We start from the raw sequence: 19,131 nt of genomic DNA, 5'->3' as shown, positions 1-19,131 counted from the left end.
CTCTCTGGCTCACTTTTCTTTTCCCCTCTGTAACATGGGGATACTACTACTTCCTCTCTTACCTATTTAGATTGTAAACTTTGGTCAGGGACTGTCTCTTACTCAGTGTTTGTACAGCACAATGGGCTTTAATCTAGGTTGGGTAATAAAAATGAATATTCATCTGTCACCAAGATACAGCCACCTTGGTATATACAGCACCACCCAGCAGTTTGGGCCAGGAAGCAAAAAAATTACTTCAAACAAGGAAAAGTAGGCAGAAGAGCCAGATTCTATGCTGCAGCCTTCAGGAGGCACAAACCAGGAGATGGAGGCAAAGGTGACTAAGTCACCTTTATGCCACCCATAACCTGATCTTGAGAGGCCAACTTGTTCCCCAGTGTAATTTAGAGTAGCTTACCCCAGTTGCCAGCTGCTCTGAGGCACTGAAAAGATGAATGGTCAAGCACTCCATCCACACAACAGGAATGGCATAAAACCACATGCAGCAACTTTTCTGTCTGTAGAGCAGCATGAAGGGCCCCTAATAGGGGACTGAATTGGTCCCAGAGTTTTCAGCAGGACCCTGGGGTTAAAAAACAAACACACATAAACGTGCCAAGGAGCACATCTTTTTATTGTGTAATGCCTAGCAGAGAGGCCCAATCTCCATTTGGGCCTTTAGTTGCTACAGCAATATTTTTTAATGGCTACAGCTAATCAGAGTCATAGTTGTATCGGTCATCTGAAAGCTGGCAGCAGACTATGCTTGTGCCCCAATTCAGTAATCCATCAGAAGGAAGAGCACCACCAGGACGCAGCTGGTGTTAGTTCTTCAAAGATTACTCCAAGACTGCCCAAGGAAGCGGTGACAAAAGCACTCCATTCTTTTACCTACTCTTGTTTTGAAAGCAGTGCCCAAGGTCAGCCAGACACCAGTAAAGATTCATTACCTGTGGCTTATGAGCAAGACATTTTTGCTCCATAAGAAAAAGTTAGCATCTCTCCTGCTTAGTACTTCGTAGAGTTCTGTTCCATCATCAGAGCTGTATATGGTGAGCCTGCTATTTGTGTTACGCTTTCAAAGTGTGAAAGGCACACTTCTGCAGTGCTGGCATATGTGAACAAAGCTTTAAGTGGCTCATGTTACAGAGCAGAATAGGTTGCTCTCTCTTACTGGTGTCTCAGCTTATTCCCTCAAGCCTGAGCTCCACCAGATGATGAGGTATCCTACCTTTTGGCTCAGGAATTCTTCATATTAATATGAATGCATTTGATGTGAGGCTCTCAGTAGTACAGACAGAAAGGTGTCGGGGCCCCATGCTCCCATCTCTAGAGAACAGGGGTAGGAATAGTATAAGAGCAGGCTTGGTAAGGAGTCTGGTATTGGTATCTCTGAAGCAAGTTAGCTACTGGAAATGCAAAATATCAAATCAAAAGTGGAATGTGTGCTGAGATTGTATCTAATAGGTGGTCTAACGTTTGCCAGTCAGTGAATGACAAACTGGTTACTAGTATAAGAATATCAGAGGGTAGCCGTATTAGTCTATATCCACAAAAACAACAAGGAGTCCGGTGTCACCTTAAAGATTAACAGATTCTGAAGTGGGTTTTTTACCCAGGAAAGCTTATGCCCAAATAAATCTGTTAGTCTTTAAGGTGCCACCAGACTCCTTGTTGTGGGGGGGGGGGAAGGATAGCTCAGTGGTTTGAGCATTGGCCTGCTAAACCCAGGGTTGTGAGTTCAATCCTTGAGGGGGCCACTTGGGGATCTGGGACAAAATCAGTACTTGTTCCTGCTAGTGAAGGCAGGGGGCTGGACTCGATGACCTTTCAAGGTCCCTTCCAGTTCTAGGAGATGGGATATCTCCATTAATTTTAGTATAAGAATACTGCAGAGTATTTTGCTATCAGTTCGGTAGTGCCATTCTCCATCCTCCTCCTCCCCTTTCACTAGTGAACTAATGGAAAAAAGTTGCTTCCTAGAACTGTCGAGTCCCAAACAACTTCTGGTCATTTAAGATATCAAGGGACTTAAGACTAGGCATGTTACCAGTGGTATCCTGACCTAATTCCAACACTTCCTGTTTCAAATGGATGTTCTCCCTTCCATCCAAAATGTTGATGCAATAGAACAGCAGCAACTACACCTCATAACTGGCTATAGTTCAGGGGCAGGTGAAGTTAGGTATTTATTCAGAAAGCATAGTGGGGATGTTACACAATAAAATGATAAATTCAAGACTTCCTACTGAAAAAAAGTGTTTTGACAAAGGCCTATGCTATTGCTGCAGAGACAAGAGTAATCTATGTACTATTAGCCTAGTATTCCAAGAGATTTCTAATGTCACAAAGGGCAGCCGAGCCCAGAGTACTGGAGGCTCACCAAGGAGCTGAAAGCAAGACTCAGAAGATCACAGGGCAAGCCAAGAGAGGATTGTAGCAGACCGTAATTCCCTATCAAAATAGCTAGCACAGATGTTTGATTCCAACTCACTAGATTTTGCTAGCTATGAAACAGCTAGTTTCCAGTACATGTAATACCCAGTTTCACAGCAAGTATAGTGTTTTTGGACACAGAGAAAAGAGCCCCTACTTTGTTTTCTTTAGCGACGAAGTAGCAGAAATTACATGCCCATTTCAGCAGAAGTTTGTTGGAAATGTAGTGCTTGTTCCCTCTGTCCTTGCTAATGAACTTTTGTGCTCATGGAGTTATTAGCAGCGTAAGCCAATATCTTCTATTTATGCACAGGTCAGGTGCTAAGCTGTAGAACCAGCAAACTTAAGATGAATCATGTTTTTCTATCAATGCTGTAACTTCACGGCCTAGAGATCCTGCTGAAGGAACAGAAGCTATGCTTTGCTCTACATCTGTACTTTGGAGGAGTCTGGATTTTGTCTAGTGAAGCCATGTATTAAATGAAGTTATGATGTAGAGAAACACTTGTCACCTATCTGACTAGCAGTAATGCCTGGTTACAGAAGGCTTAACAGGTGATTTAAGTTGAGCCACTACTAGTCTTGCTAAAAGTAAGATGGAAAAGCAGGTAATTTGTTTAACAGAAACTCTTATTTTCTATGGCAATATAATTAGTAAAGAATAAGTCCCATCAAACAGATAACGCCATTTCTGCTGAAAGTTATCAAGCATTCTGCCTGATTAAAACTGTCCCTTTTCCCCACTTTTTTTGTTTTTTTTTAAAAAGAGTTAACCATATGGGTCAGATGAACACAGCAAGACTATTGATTATTGGATGATTTACACCTCTCAGGTTGTGAGGTAAGATTTTAGAGGCCTATTCTGATTACCTTCTTTCTTCCAGCTCTTTACATATACCTGACATATTTTAACTCAGCCTGGTAGAATTAAAGAGAATGCTTTATACCATTTGATAAATCTGGGATGCCACGTTGCTGTTTCGTGATTTAAAGCACTGGCTTCTACTGGTTTCCATACCAGCTGCTGCTAAAACGGTCAGAATCAAAAGTAAAAAAATCCAGCTTGTGTGATGCAGATCTGAGGTTCACAATCCCCAGCTATAAACACTTTGGCAGACCAAACAAAAGGGTTTCATAGCCAGTAGACATTCCCCAAGCACTAGTCCTAAATGACCAGAAAAAAAGTTTCAATCCAAGTTAACCTGCTATGGTAAAAGATTCACATTTTCAAGTGTTATGGAAGCAGGATGGGGTATAACTATTTCCTTGTGTGTGGTAATGCTTGAAGAGGGATGGCCTCCAGGCAGCTAGATACTAACTGATGCTTTCTTCACAGCTGGCAAAGCTAACAGGATGGGGACAAGCTCACACTGTAAATACCACTAACAGAGACCACCACAATTCCACATCATTTCCTGATTTTATTTTGTCAAATACTGTTACAGACTTAGGGGACAAAGAAGTGAAACGTAAGACTACTAAAGATTAGTCTTCAAACATTGTATCCAATCAGGCTGCCTCTGCCTATGATCTCACCGATGTAAAACCACATCAGCACCTCTGTGGCCACCAAACCGTTCCTCAGAGCTTCCTGAAAGAAAGAAAGCCACAATTTAGAATGTTTGCTATTGCCGTAACGTCTCCCTTTGCTTTGTTAACCATGCACAAAGTTTGGTTGTGATGACAAGAAAGCCACCCAAGTTAATGAGATAGCATTTTTAGCTAAAGCCAAGAATGCTATTAACAATTTACTGCCCCCCACCCAAGCAATCATGGTACATACTAATGTGCACTCAAGTCTTAAGTACAGCTTAGCTTTCAGAGCCCTTCAGAGAGAATGCTTTAAAGCATAAATACTGAAAAGACCATCCAAGTTTTAGTGCCAAGCAATACACTAGACCTATGAAATAGCTGTTCAGTACTGGTGGGCAGATCTGGTACCTATTGACATTTGATTCACGTGAATGGATGTTGAAGAAAAGCCTGCTGCCAAAAGCACATCTATACTCTACTAGAAGTGGTAGGATTAAGAAATGAAAAGCTGGTACATTAAAAATGCTATTCAACTCTTAACCTATAAGTTCTTCAAGTGTTTCACTCCTTAATGACAACAGCTCTATTGGTTTTCATGGCACAAGTAAAAGCTTTTTAAGCTAGCATGCCAGTGGTTCAATAAGTTCCTGGAAAATATTACCCTGTACACAAAATACCTGCAGCTCTTAAACTGCATCTGCTAGACTCTAGAGAAATATGCAGCAGAAGTGCGATGCTTCAGGATCATAAGATCAGACCTCTACTTTTTAGCTAATTCTGAAGCAAAGACGACCCATTTTTATTTTTAAAAGTTATTTTGAAGACTGACACCATATAAATGAACAAGGTTTTCAAAATGCTGAGGTAACTTCAGGAAGAGAGATTTAAATGTGAAGAGTTAAAGGGGCATCCATCAGAAGACCCGGACTAGTCAATTAAAGAACCAGATCTGCAGGTAATACGTTGAGAGAACTAGTCTTCATTTTGCACTCCCATTCCTAAGGGAAAGAAGTCTATTATTGAATTACTCTTTACAGATCAGGAAGGGGGTATACAAGTTGGAAAAAGGGCCTAGAAATTACTGGTTTGTTGGACCTTGCTTTACAATATAAATAATAAAAGTGCCTGGAGGCTAACCCCATTGTGCAATACAAGAACAAGGGGGCATTCAATGAAACTGAAAAGCAGCAAGTTCAAAACTGATTGAGATAGAGAGCTATTTACATCGATGACATGAATATTCAAATGTATAACAGATATTTGCAAGAGTTGAGAAGGGACTAAGGCGATCTCTAAAAATTAAAAGTTAGAAGGAAACTTTCCTTGGGACAGGTTATCACATAGCTACCCAACTCTAAGTTTTTTGCACCAGCCTTTTAAGTATCTAGCACTTGTCACCATCAGTGACAGGATACTGGACTAGAAGAACTACTGGTCTGATCCAGCCTGTCAATGCCCACATTCCTATTAAGGATAGAATATTTTACTGGGAAAATGCATCTATGAGCCTAAGCCAAAAGAGTTACAGCCCTTAGCACAGGGGTTCTCAAACTGGGGGTCAGGACCCCTCAGGGGGTCATGAAGTTATTACATGGGGGATTGTGAGCTGTCAGCCTCCACCCCAAACCCCGCTTTGCTGCCAGCATTTATAACGGTGTTAAGTATATAAACAAGTTTTTTAATTTAAAAGGAAAGTCACACTCAGAGGCTTGCTGTGTGAAAGGTGTCACCAGTACAGTAGTTTGGGAACCACTGCCTTGGCAGGAACAGAACACAGCCCCACCCCTCCTCATTGCACTGTAGAAGGTAGCAGTGTTTTAAAACTAGCCTTAAGCTTTTGGTTGTTATTGCAAAGGTCAAGCAGCAATTCCAAACTAGTCAATTATCCAATATCCCTTCATACCACACTACACGCTGTGCTGGCCATGTTGATATGTCTATCAGAAGGGTGGCAGTGCATTCAGAAGTCCCTTCGACAGTAAGGCAGCGGCAGACACTAAGTGGAAAGATCAACATCTGGCCATACTAAAATGTGTATAAAAGCTCACTAGGGAAAAAGCCACCACAAGGCAGAAGCGATCTGTCCAGTCAAACTTCTTTTTTGTCACAGAAGGAGCTCATTGAGAGCACAGGTTCGGCCTGGCTTTATCAACAACTTGTCTACCAAATTAACTGTTCTGTCCAAAGAGCAAGCACAAGTCACGTTCTGGGCTTCTTTTTATGCTGCTAGATGCAGCCCAGCTAGAAATGTGTTAACCAGCATGGCTGGAGAAACCCCAGGGGAAACACTTCTGTTATTCAGATCTGTTCTTATTTAGCCTGCAGTTACCTTGACTGTGAGCTGTGCGAGGTGACCAGACTGAAAGCTTTTGACCAGAGCTTTCATGCTGTCAATGGCCTTGGGGATCTCAGCAGGGGTTGGAGGAACCAGCTCAACCTTGGCATAGTGCCAAAATGTGGCCAAACGAGGCCTGGAGTAAGTCACAGCAGCTGGAAGAGAAAAATATCAGGATGAATCCACTGGAGGCTAAAAGAAACAGATGTGTGGGTTGGACACAAATATTTATTCATGCATCACATTCATTTACCACTTTCACCAAACATGCACCCAGTCTGAAGAGTCAGAGCTGCTCCTTGGTAATGAGCAGATATTTATTTAATTTTTAAAATCTCAGCTCTAAGCAACCGTCCAGTGCTCTAGCTGCCTATTTCATAAATAAATAACTCACAACATGAAGGACTGCCTATATACATACATACATACACACACACACCCCACAGCCCAAACCCTCAAACTAAGGGTATGTCTACACTACACTACCCAGAGTGGCAGGCAGCGATCGAGCGTTTTCCTGTCGACTCCTGTACTCCACCACCACGAGAGGCACAGGCGGAGTCGATGGGGGAATGGCAGCAGTCAACTCACCATGGTGAAGACACCATGGTAAGTCGATCTAAGTACATCAACTTCAGCTACGTTATTCACGTAGCTGAAGTTGCGTAACTTAGATCAATCCCCCCACCCAATGTTGACCAGGCCTTAGAAAGGGGAAATAAGTGAATTTACCTGCATGCTCAGAAGTTTAACAGATCTGGACTCTGGCAGACCAGGTGTGGGATGGTGATTTCAAATATCAAAGACCCTTCACAGAACACCCTGTCGGCAGCTCCCTCATTTATATTGAGGAAGCTCCAGCTCAAGCACCTCTTCTGATCTCAACTGTGGCAGCACCTCACGAGGAGAGAGGCAGTCTCACAAGTAACCAGGTCCCAAACCTTTTAAGGGTTTTTAGGTGAAAACAAACACCTGGCATCCCACTCCAAAGCTTACCGAAGCCAGGGGAGATTACTGGTCTAAAGTGCTCCCAACATCCAACTCCACTTAATCAGGCTGTATACAACATTAAAGTACAGAACATGTGTATCACAAGGAACTCAGCCATTCAGGAAGCCTGTATAAAAAGGTTTAAAATGTGATGACCCCAGGTCAGTACCTAGTTCTACCAGCTGGTTGTGAATTGTCAATCAATTAGCTACAAATTTAAGTTGCCAGACAATGATTAGTATAGAAGATCAATATCAGCACTGTTCTTTGCCAGCAGAGAGTGTTATGGACTTTAACTAGTAAGAATCTTAGGCCTGGTCCCCACTAACCCCCCACTTCGGACTACAGTACGCAAATTCAGCTAAGTTAATAACGTAGCTGAATTCGAATACCTTAGTCCGAACTTACCGCGGGTCCAGACGCAGCAGGGAGGCTCCCCCGTCGATGCTGCGTACTCCTCTCGCCGAGCTGGAGTACCGGCGTCGACGGCGAGCACTTCCGGGATCGATTTATCGCGTCTAAACCAGACGCGATAAATCAATCCCAGAACATCGATTGCCTGCCGCCGGACCCTCCGGTAAGTGTAGACGTACCCTAAGGAGACATTTTAGTTGCTCCTATTCTTAAGATGTCATGGCTCAATATTGGAAGCATGAATAATTAGATGTTAGAATTATACTAGTCAAACCATTTTAATAAGAACGGCCATATTATGTCAGACCAATGGTCCATCTGGCTCAGTATCCCGTCTCCTGATAGTAACTAATGCCAAGTGCTTCAGCAGGAATGAACAGAACAGGCAATCATCAAGTGATCCCTGTTGTCTACTCCTAGCTTCTGGCAATCAGAGGCTAGGGACACCCAGAGCATGAGGTTGCATCCCTGACCATCTTGGCTAATATCCATTGTGGGACTTGTTGAAATGCATTTTATTAAGCTTTTTCTAGTTAGGCAGCACAACTACCTCTCCCCAAAAGCTGCAGAAGTGGTAATGTGAAAACAGTGTTATTGTTTGAATCAATCAGAACTCCTGCAGCATTCTGCACTTAAGACAATATCCTTGCATAGGCTGAGAGAGTTTAATCACAAGAGTTTAACTACTGACAATTATGCTCTATATGGCGCAAAAGAATTAAATAGGTAAACTTGAAACTATGTGGCCTGCAAATTACATCTCTAATACAAGTCTCAGTGTGCACACACACACACACACACACACACACTCTACACTATTAGGATAATTAACACTGTGGTGGAAATTCTCCAGTTTCCATAATCACAGCTGAATGAAGTCTTTGCTCATGAAGGTAGATTCCATCTTTTGTTTTAGAATAAATGACCTTGAATTCAGCACAAGTTTGACAAAAAAAAAATCAATATTTTTTTAATTTACAAAAAGCATTCCGAGTTCACTTGGATGCTTGTACATCAATAATTCAAAGAGGGAAACCCACCCTCCAAATTAAACCCAGCATAAAGTGAAAGTCTCAGAAAGAGAGAGACACACTGCACTGCACCCAAAAGATCAAAAATTCAATCTACTAGACCAACTGAGAAAGTGAATTCCAAAGTCAAGGGCCCTTGCTCAAGTGAAAGCCTATCCACCAAATCCCATGCTTTCTTCAACTGCCATGGTAGTTGTTTTGCAACATGATTTAGAATATAGCTAAGGTCTTCAAACCTCAAAAGATGTTCAACCTAGGTCCTAGACTATATAGAGCCACTTATTTTAACCTCACAGAAGTAAAAAGTTTTATTAATGACCACCTCATATTTAATACCCTTAATATTTCTTGGCCCTCAGTAGGTCATATCTTTTCTATTTTTGAGTCTTCAAGACATTTCATTTTGATGTTAGAGATATTCTCCCCAGCTGGACAGGCAGATTGCAGTATTTTTAAATGAAAACCTATTACAGAGTAGACCATATATTTCATATGGAAAAGAATCTCAGCTAATGTAGGCAAAGCTGCATTGTAATTACAAAGCTCTCACCAGTTGAGATATCCACAAGTGGAAAGAGCCAAAAGTACAAGATAAAGTGGGTATCAAGACTAGCACAGAACAAAAAGAAAAAAAAAAAAAAAAAAAAAAGGGAGGAGGAACAGGCAGAATTCTTAAGAGCGGATACAGCTTCTTAGCAAAAACAAAGCTTATATATTTGCTATTAGCAACTCACTATCCTGATTCCCTATTTCATAGATATCTATCACATCCATTACGCTCAGTCCACCACGTCCTGCACCACACAGCATTTCCCTTATCACTACATCCTAACTTCAAATATCGGAGCCCAAGTTAGTGCACCCTATCCATCTCAATCTTTGTCTTTAAAGATACAGGTGTAGGGGCGGGGGAAAAGCAGTTCTAATTTGGTTTTATTCTGCTGCTCATCACCACAGCATCTGTGCACTTTACATGTAAAACTGGTAATAGCAAAATCCATCATAGACTTATTGGAATCTCTGGCATGTCCCCCTTTTTTGGGGGGGGGGGGGAATTCTGATTAAAATATATATACATACACACACACACACACACTATATATCAATTTTGTTAATTTACTGTTTTGGTTAAGATTGGTTTATTTCAGGTGGTTTGGGATTGGTTGGTTTCTTTTGGGTAGAAGGAAGATGTTGAGAGGATCCATCTCATGGTGGAAAGGCCTGATTTCTGAAAGCATTAAGCATTCACTCCTCTCAGACTTCAGTGAGATTTACAGGTGCTCAGTATCTCTGGAAATATGGCTATTAAGCATCTTCCTGATCAATTGCCTCTAACCCTTTCCCATTACAATTGGAATGCCTTGTTAGACATGGGCCTTACATTTAGGAGGCTGGTAATAAGCTCGCTTTCTCTCTCCACCATGTTTGTTTACTTGCCCGCGTGATAAAGTATTGAACTGGAAAAGGATATATGGACTCTGCTGCATATATCTGTACCTCAGTTTTCCCCATCACTAAAATAGGAAAAATACCTTCCTTTATAAAGCCCTCTGAGAAGTATTAATTTGAAGGGCAGTTGTGTTTCAAAAGGATGTTCCTTCATTACAAGGTAATTTCTCTATGGTTATTCTTCCCCACCGCTTAGCATTTAGTAACTCTACTTACTGCAAACTCAGATTTCGTCATCAATGAAATCCTACAGAATCTTACAATAGCCAAGTTTGTTAGTTGTTTAGTTTCCCCTTTTCACTGACACTGAACAGTATGATACAGCCTCTAGCTAAGGGCTCACTTAAAAAGAAAGAAGCTCAGCTAAAAAGTAAGAGGCTACAAGATACAGAGAGTGAGTCACCTGGACAAGGACAAAAATCCATTTCTTGCAACTGAAGAAAGTAAAATGAAGCAGAGGCCTAGAGCCTAAGACAACTGGAAGAGGTGGAACAATCCAGTGACAAAGGCCATTCAGCCAAGTCTTCCACGGAAACACCACCTGGGGATACACTCACCATCTCACACAGACAGCTTAGACCGGGGGGTGAATTCTGTGAAGTCAAGGCCCCCATTTCCTGCCCAAGGGACAGTCAAGGTCCAGACTCCCGATAAAGCAACAACAAGATAAGCAGCACATAAGACGTCAGGGTCCGTTTGGAAGCAGCTGGCGGGCTGGGTGCGGCCCGTGGCCCAGGCCAGCTACTGACCACCCCGAGTTGGGCCGTTACCGACGCAGGGAATCGATGCCCCCGCGCTGGGGGCGGAGGCCACAGTCACCCTGGCTCACTGGGGGCGCGAGTGGGCCCGGGGCTGGGCAGGCCCCGCTCTGGACCTGGGGCGGGCGAGTCGGGCACGGCCCGCGCCGCTCGCGGCTCCCCGCGGCCCCCTGGGGCAGGGCCGGGCCGGAGCCCGAGAGCCGGTCCCGAACCCGGCCGGGCCGCGCCGCCCCCAGGAGCCCGCTCGGACCCCCGCCCGCTCTCACCGCTCACGAGCTGCGGGCCCTGGGTGGCGACGCGCTGGACCAGCCTCTGGGCGGCCTGGGCCATGGCGGAACCGGCGCGGGGCAGCTGCAGCGCCTGAGGAAGAGGAAGGAGCCGGAGCCTGAATGTCACCTACAGCAGGACCCCGAAGGCCCCCGGCGTCAGGGCTGCCCCGGTAGCGCCTCACACCGCCGCCGCTCGCCACACCCCCAGACGGCCCGGGCGCAAGCCCAGCCCTGCGGGAAGGGGCGGGGGGGATTTTCTTCCCCGTTCAGAGGCAACCTTTTGATCAGGCGCCTGCCGAAGACACCTATCGGCCATGAACGGCTGCTCACGCGCAACGCCAAGCTGGTCTCTTCCAGGGAGCCAAAGCGGCGCACGCGCAGAAGCTTCCTGTGGCCGGTTCCTGCCCCTGCCCACGTGCTGCTATTTAACTTTTTTATTATTATTTTCTCTGTAGTCTGGATCTTGACCAAGAAATTTGGACCTTGACAAAAAAAAGTAACTGGCTACCCCTGGCCTATGGGATATGATTTGTGTGCAGGTCAGCAAAGCCTAAACCTATTGAAAGAAAACCCTCTGCCTTGTGCACTGCCAAAAATGCCACTTCTACAAAATTGCTTGTTGGGTTACAGCTTTGGGATTAGAGTCTCCTACTAAGGCAGCCTCCAAAACGCTTGTCCCCCTCTCGAGGGTACTTGAATAATTTAAGATTAAGTCCTACCACTTTAATGATTGAACACTCTCAGACTCCCCTGTTTCTTCCCATTTGTGTTCTCAGTGGCTCTAAGGCATTTGTAATGAACCTATATCACTGCCATAGCTAGGTAAACACTACACCCTGTTTTGTTTTAGGAGAGAAAAATTATAGTAAGTCTCAGTGACCATCTTGGTGAAGTCCTCTGAACTAGAACACTGTTGGTGGGTGGAAGCTAGCCGCCACAAAAATCATGTTTCTTATTTTTCTGCCTTGTGCCTGATGCTCTGGATAGTTGTCCCTGTAGTACTCCCTTCCTCCCAGCACAAAACCCCCTCTTCCCACAAGCTGAATAGTAAGCCTCCCTCATGCATAAGTATAACTAACCAACACACACCTGCCCCTCAAGAATAAAACATATAAAACTATTTATTTAGGCTCAAATTCTGGTACTTCTAGGTTTGCATAAGTGCACATACATACGACCCTCAGGGAAGAAGACTTATGTTTTAAGGTCTTATCTAGTAGACTCATTTTAACAGATTCTTTAAGGTAACCTGCACAGTAAGCCCAAGCTTCACTCTTAGTTTTCATTATAAAAATGTCAGCTGTTTCTGCACTTCTTGTTGCAGACACGTCCCCAGTAGAAGGGTATGGTTATGACCACAGCTGGGGAAAAATCAGCTTAATAGTTGTATACAACAACAGAGATAAAGTGTCACTTGAGAGGAGTTATACCTGCCCCAGATCTCCCATTCAGAACAAGTTCACGTTAAGACCAAATATGCACTTCAAAGAAACTTGAAGCCTGACATTTTTATTGATAAAGCATGTGTCTAAGTATATATACATACTGGATACATATTAACATGCACAAAGTACAGTATAAATGTAGGGAGGATTTATAGTGTACCTGTATGAATATGTACACAGTCTATACACAGACAGTGCCGTTTCCAACAGGCTCTCAAACCTAGCAGATGATCATGACTAATTAAGGTTAATTTAAATGATGTGGAGACTCAAGGAACCCCAATTAGAGAAGAGTTTGTCCTGTGTGTCTGGATATGTCGAGTTTCTGCATGGTTGCCCCTTGAGTAAAACAGCAGGTATTGACCCCGACAGCCAAGTGAGAGACTTTTCTAAAACCAGTATCATGTTTTTCCAGCATGACCTCCCTAGTCCCAGTGAGAGTTTTGTTATAGCAACGGCTAAATAGTCCAACTATCCCTAAGAGATTCACATCCAACTTTTATATTATCTTTTACATGTTTTGAGTTCAGTGCTGCCCCATTGCAATGTACCATGCTGAACACGAACCCTTGTACACAACCAATATTTACAGACAAAATTGCATAACAACCTCTTCCATCCTCGCAAGCCTCAAATTTAAGAGCTACTGTGGACAAAGGCTTTTTTTTTCACATTAAACATCATATGATAGAACATTACATAGTTTAAACAAGTCTGGAGCCAAAGCAGGAGTAACAGAGAGGAAACTTCCGTCACAAGGAAGAGTTTTTTGGTGGTGGCTGACAGTCACTGAGATGTGTGACATGACAGTCATTAGAAACAGTGAACACTGTGAAGAACAAACAACACAAGAAAATTAACCAGTGGCCAACAGAGCAAGAAGGGACTTAGGATTCCTGGGCTGAGAAGCTGTAGTGCAGTTGAGGTTTCTGATGATATTGAGACGTCTTAATGGAAACAAAAAATAGAAGGGGATAAAAGGAAGGGCCTAAGCAAGAGGCTCCAAGTCTAGTGGCAATGCACAAAATGCAATCTTGGGTACAGAGTATATGGTAGCGCTGATTCACAGGTTCTCTGGAGCACCAGCCATCATCTCTGCAAGGGGATTTCGCTCTCTTGCAGACAAATTATTGTTCATTTGTGTCAGGATGTTTTTTCATTTGTTCATTTCAGTGTGTCCTCCAGCTGCTCCTTCTGCTTTTTCCTCTCTGCAAGCCACTGCTGGATCTTCTCTTTCAGTTCTATGTTTGGTCTGATCTGGTCCATAGTGAGGGGGCTCCGATTAAAAGGATCTGTCTGGTCACTATAAGAAAGAGAAAGTCAAGGAGACTCATTCTCTGACAGTACTGTCCTATGATTAAAAACTGATGTTATGAAGCCAAGAAACAGGGAGCAGAGACAGGCACAGCCTCTGTTCCATCAAGTGAATCAGACCTGCCTGTGGACAATGAGCCACTAGGTATAATCATTAGGCTTCACCCAAACATCCCCCAGAAGACTGACACTTCCAAAATGACACCATCACTCGCATCATTCTCAGTGGTACATCTGAGGCTAAAATTTCAAGGAAAGCAGAACAGGTTCACAATAAGCTTCAGTACCAGAGTATACAACAGTACTTTAGAGAGAACTTAAGCCACAACCCAGATCAGTTAGCAAACCTCTGACTCTTAACACATAGAAGATGATTACTTAGAGACAGACTGAAATATGCTACTATTTGGATGAAAAAAGCAATCTCCTATACTCATGCTTTATTGGAAGACATTTCTGGATTTTATCTGTACTCACTAAACTGTCCAACCTATCCATTGACTTTTGAATAAACCAGGGTGAAGAAACACCTGCAGTTTTCCCAATGTTGAAATCACCTTTAAATAAAAGAAAAAGTCTTAATCTCCCCACCCCACCCCTTCAATCTGTAGGCCTGAGCACCTCTCATATGCTTTATTCCATTAAAAACACGAGAAACAATCTGGTCTGTGCAAATCTGGACATGGATGCAACTTCTAAGTTTCAGAAAGCTGAATTCCACAGGGTCCAGGGCACACAAACTGCACACAGCTAGATAAATGGTTAGCACTTTAGAGAGTCAGATGGATTACAGTCAGTTCCAAATATAACAAAACTAAGATCCTAAACTCTGGAGAAACTGTGGGGAATTTGGAAAGGAGAATGACTGTATGCATGCATGGGGATGTCCACTCTGTCTTGCCTGAATCTCTGAAAGCAAAAACACTAACCCAGGGGTCGGCAATCTTTCAGAAGTGGTGTGCCGAGTCTTCATTTATTCACTCTAATTTAAGATTGCGCGTGCCAGTAATACATTTTAACGTTTTTAGAAGATCTTTCTATAAGTCTATAATATATAACTAAACTATTGTTGTAAGTAAAGTAAATAAGGTTTTTAAAATGTTTAAGACGCTTCATTTAAAATTAAATTAAAATGCAGAGTCCCCCGGACCAGTGGCCAGGACCCGGGCAGTGTGAGTGCCACTGAAAATCAGCTCGCGTGCCGCCTTCGGCACACATGCCATAGGTTGCCTACCCCTGCACTAACCCCTCCCCACCAAACCTTTAGTGAATCACTAACTCCTCACTCAGACACAATTAACTTTTCTTGAATACCTGAGGAGATGCCTGGCTATAGTTGACCTATCCACGGTGACTCGGGAAGATGGCAGCATCACAGGGTCAGACATTAAAGTGCTCATGATAGGATCAAGGAATTCATCACATGCATCTGCATAGGTCTCCTCTTCCTGCTGCTGTCGGTCTGCAAGAGACTGGTAGATACATGCACAACTATTAACACTAGGTTTTGTGAAGCTTTGTCAAGCAGCTCAAGTTCGCACATTCACAAAGGGGTGGAGCCTAGCAATGCAGAAAGTCAGGCACTTCTCACTCGCAAAGTACCTGGCAGAATGTGTCCATGCACATAACTGGATGCTCTACCAAACCTTTTGGTTTGTAACCAGAGCTCAGATATCAGCATGGCTAAGAAACTGCAGGAACCCAGAAAACACATCACAGCTATGGCATGCAAATAAACACTGGGCACACAGCTTTGTTTCTGCAAACTCTTGAAGTCTAATCGTTCTTTAATTTGCATAGTTACAGTTGTTAAAGTATCATCAGAATGTAAATCAGTTTCTGGTTTCAGTTTCAGACACAGCAAAAGCATCAAAAATATAACTATCTATTGGAAGACAGGAATTGCCAGCCTTCCCTTGGCTGGACAGAAACCTCTTAGGGCAAAATTGGGGGTGGAAGCTTTTAGGAGGAGCATAGCTATCGCTACTGACCCGCATCATGGTTGGAAGAGCATGGCTATCACTACTGAGCAGCATCATGGTTGTAACTTTCCATCAAAACCTGCACTGAAGCGGAGACTGACTATCTCTGAGGGGGTTTCCAGAAGCTGTTACAGCATACTGTCTTGTCTAGGTAGACTAACCTCTTTGCATCAGGGATCATCTTTTATTGGTTTGTAAAACACCATGTATGTTTACAAAGCTACGTACACATATTACAAGCAGGGACGGTATTTTTAACCTATTGTTCAAGTTGCCCAACACTTCACATAGTAAGACACTGTTTTCATTGCTTATAACTTTGCCAATCTTGAACTGTTTGGGCTGAAATTTTACATGGCAGGTGTCTGCCTCAGGCTTAATTTATTTTGGAGAATTTCAGCCATCTCCAAGAATGAAGCTATGAAAATAAGTTGTTATGCCCATGTTAAAATATTCTGGCAAACTTTTCTTTTAAAAGCTCAAGCACTACCACACTTTGGAGAGGGGACTTGAAATTTGGCAAGGGGCTGGCCTGTGTATCAGGGAGGTGCCTTTTGCCATCCTTGTGAGAATCTGCTCACATTTGGTCTTGGGAAAAAATTGCAGTTTACGTATGCTCATTACAGACTTCTTAGATATTAGCAACTAAATTCCCAGAAGATTCTGTCTGCATTGGGCGTGCTACAGCCTGGGTCTGAGCAGGAATTTACTCAAAACGGCGGCTCTAGGCTGCTGTGGGCTGTGCAAGGTTTGGGCATGGGAAGGAAGAGGAGAGAGTCTCTCTCTCCTGTGCACACAGGGTACACTGCACAGAAATAAAAGACCCACAGCATGGACGGCCCGGGTCAGCTGGCTCTGGCTCTGGGGCTAAAAATTGCTGTGTAGACGTTGAGGCTCAGGCAGGAGCCCAAGCTTTGGGACCCTCCTGCTCACCGGGTCCCAGAACCCGGGCTCCAGCCCAAGCCCGAATGTCTGCACAATGATTTTTCAGCTCTGCGAGCCTAAGTCAGCTGACCCCAGCCAGACGTGCGCCTTCTATCCCTGTGTAGACATAGCCTCAGTGATCCTGCTGCTGCTGTCCAGGCCGTGAGCAAGAGGAAGCTGCCTAGTCTGAATGCAAAGGGGGACGAGAGCTAGACCCTGTAGAGGTGGGGGAAGCAGACTGACACAAGGGGGATGGGGAGACAGACTGGAGGGGAGAGGGAAGCTGGGAGTCAGGGTGTGGGAGGAGACTAGGACTGGCTACCAATGGATGGGGAAACAGGAGATAAATCTGACAAGAAGCCAGGATGCACCGGGGTGGGGAGAAGTGGGACTGCCAGGGCAAAGAAACTGCGAAATGGAGTCCCAGGACAGAACGACACTGTGAATGGAAGAGGAGCCCAGGGAGGTATACTGGGACTGGGAGCCAGAGTGAGACTGAAGACCGTGAGTGGGTGTTGGGGGGAATCACAATTGAAGACAAGGGGAGAAGGAGAGAGATAAATCAGATAAGGAGCTGAGGGGCACATTCAAGAACTTTCATAGTAAAATATGAATAGAGAACTCTGCTTAGAGGGACCATCGATAAATGGATGAAATCACCAACACTGTCCTCCTCCCCTCTTACTCCTCTCACCTTGATCCGCTCAGCCAGGTTACTGAAAGCCACTATCATGTTGCCAGGCTTATTGATTTTCTTTAGGACTCTGACTGTCTGAGCGAACAGTGTCGGTGAATAGGAGCGCCCATCCTTGGGCACCGTGGCACAGAAATTCTCTTCATCGCTGAACCACAATTGCAAAAAGAAAGAGAATGTAAGCGTTGACATTTGTGAAAAAAGGAGTGATTTGCTAGGCTGCAGAGACATCGACCCGCACAACAGCTGAATTACTTCAGTAAACATATACAGGAGATGACAAAGTGAAAGAATAATAACCATACCAGCTAAGTCGTTTCCTCTAGCCGGTCTCCACACTGGGACAGGCTTTACACTAGCTACAACCATATTTAAAAACTCTGCTACTGCTGCCAGGGTTGTAGGTGTTTTCTCTTGCTAGTGTGGATGGTTTGGGGGTGGGGGTGTGTTTTAAAACACTATTATAAAATGTGTTCTATCCTACCAGGGACAAGGAGCCAGCGTATAGCATAGCTTGGCTACCATGATTTTCAAAAAAAGACAAAAACGAATCAATCAATCACAACATACAAAACCACCACACGACACACTGGCCAGGGGATTGTGAGAGAACTCTGCTAGACACCACCATGTTTAAACACAATCACAGCTCCCAGTGTAAACAGAACTACATATATCACATGAAATGGCATTATCCTGGCCAGATTTCCTAGAGAAAAGTCTGCTATACTTAATAGACAGACTCTCCATTATTCGGAGTCCCTCTTTAAAGTCTTAAACATTTATTTGCTCACATGAGGGGTGGTGGTTTAAAAACAAGTTTTAGAACTCAAAATAATTTCTGGTTGGATTTATGCTGACTGCAGTCAACTCAGGAGAGAATTTGGTCCTCAGCAGCATCCCGCTAATGGAATTACCAAGATAAATACCCAGAAGTAATTTTTCTGTGCCACCCCAGCAACATGAATCCATTGTGTAGCGGGGTCCTATTTCTCCAGGACTGCTGCCCCGCTGCAGCTTCTCACACCCTCACATACCCAAGGTTTAAGTAGATGTTGCAGATGTCAGAAACGAGCTGCTGAGGTTTGAAGTCAAACTCGCTGAAATCCTTGACTTTTAATGCTCCCATTTTAGGACCAACCAGGTGCTGCAGGAAGTAGTTGAGCATGGAGATGATGCGCTCAGCAAGGAAAGGGTGCACAAACAGGGACTTAATCTCTGGAATAAAAGACAACAGCTCTCAGAGCATCAAAATAAATCAACCTTTCTGCACCAACCCCTTAAACCAGGCAAAGCTCTCCCCACCACTGCCACTCTCTCAGGTTTTGCTGTCCGTACCTGAGGTCAGAAAGGCCAGGGTTCCGATGGTTTCATTGGACATGATGTTGTGGAAGCGAGCCAGCTGACCAAACATTTGCAGACTGGACTCCTTCTCCCGACGAGCCTCCTGGGACAGGTTGTCCCACTCACCACGGTCCTTCTCTATCTGCTGAACTTTTATTTTACTGAGGTACTGTAAAGATAAAGCAGAGGAAGTGAGCAATGGTCTACTTAGTAAACCTGGCAAGCTCAGAA

At 43.9% G+C, this 19,131-nt stretch overlaps 2 protein-coding genes across 3 annotated transcripts in view; both read right to left on the bottom strand.

Moving 5' to 3' along the window:
* Positions 1-3,819: 3,819 nt before the first annotated feature.
* Positions 3,820-11,348, bottom strand: ATP5MG (ATP synthase membrane subunit g). Its single transcript, XM_054005834.1, has 3 exons — positions 11,195-11,348; positions 6,281-6,441; positions 3,820-4,009 (listed from the first exon to the last, which is right to left on the bottom strand). The coding sequence occupies exons 1-3, from the start codon at positions 11,256-11,258 to the stop codon at positions 3,911-3,913; spliced, it is 324 nt and encodes a 107-aa protein (XP_053861809.1). The 5' UTR covers positions 11,259-11,348; the 3' UTR covers positions 3,820-3,910.
* Positions 11,349-12,685: 1,337 nt separating this feature from the next.
* UBE4A (ubiquitination factor E4A) overlaps positions 12,686-19,131 on the bottom strand; it is a 29,733-nt gene continuing 23,287 nt past the window's right edge. For both annotated transcript variants that reach the window (XM_054004853.1, XM_054004854.1), the window contains 5 exons: positions 18,895-19,069; positions 18,594-18,774; positions 17,557-17,704; positions 15,271-15,428; positions 12,686-13,945 (listed from right to left, as the gene is read on the bottom strand). In XM_054004853.1, coding sequence (XP_053860828.1) covers positions 13,807-13,945; positions 15,271-15,428; positions 17,557-17,704; positions 18,594-18,774; positions 18,895-19,069 — 801 coding nt within the window. In that variant the 3' untranslated portion in view covers positions 12,686-13,806. The remainder of the gene's footprint in view (positions 13,946-15,270; positions 15,429-17,556; positions 17,705-18,593; positions 18,775-18,894; positions 19,070-19,131) is intronic.

The sequence above is a fragment of the Malaclemys terrapin genome, chromosome 15 (genome assembly GCF_027887155.1).
Source record: "Malaclemys terrapin pileata isolate rMalTer1 chromosome 15, rMalTer1.hap1, whole genome shotgun sequence".
Classification (NCBI taxonomy): Eukaryota; Metazoa; Chordata; order Testudines; family Emydidae; genus Malaclemys; species Malaclemys terrapin.
The sequence above is the reverse complement of the archived record's forward strand: the minus strand, read 5'-3'. Positions and strand labels throughout refer to the sequence as shown.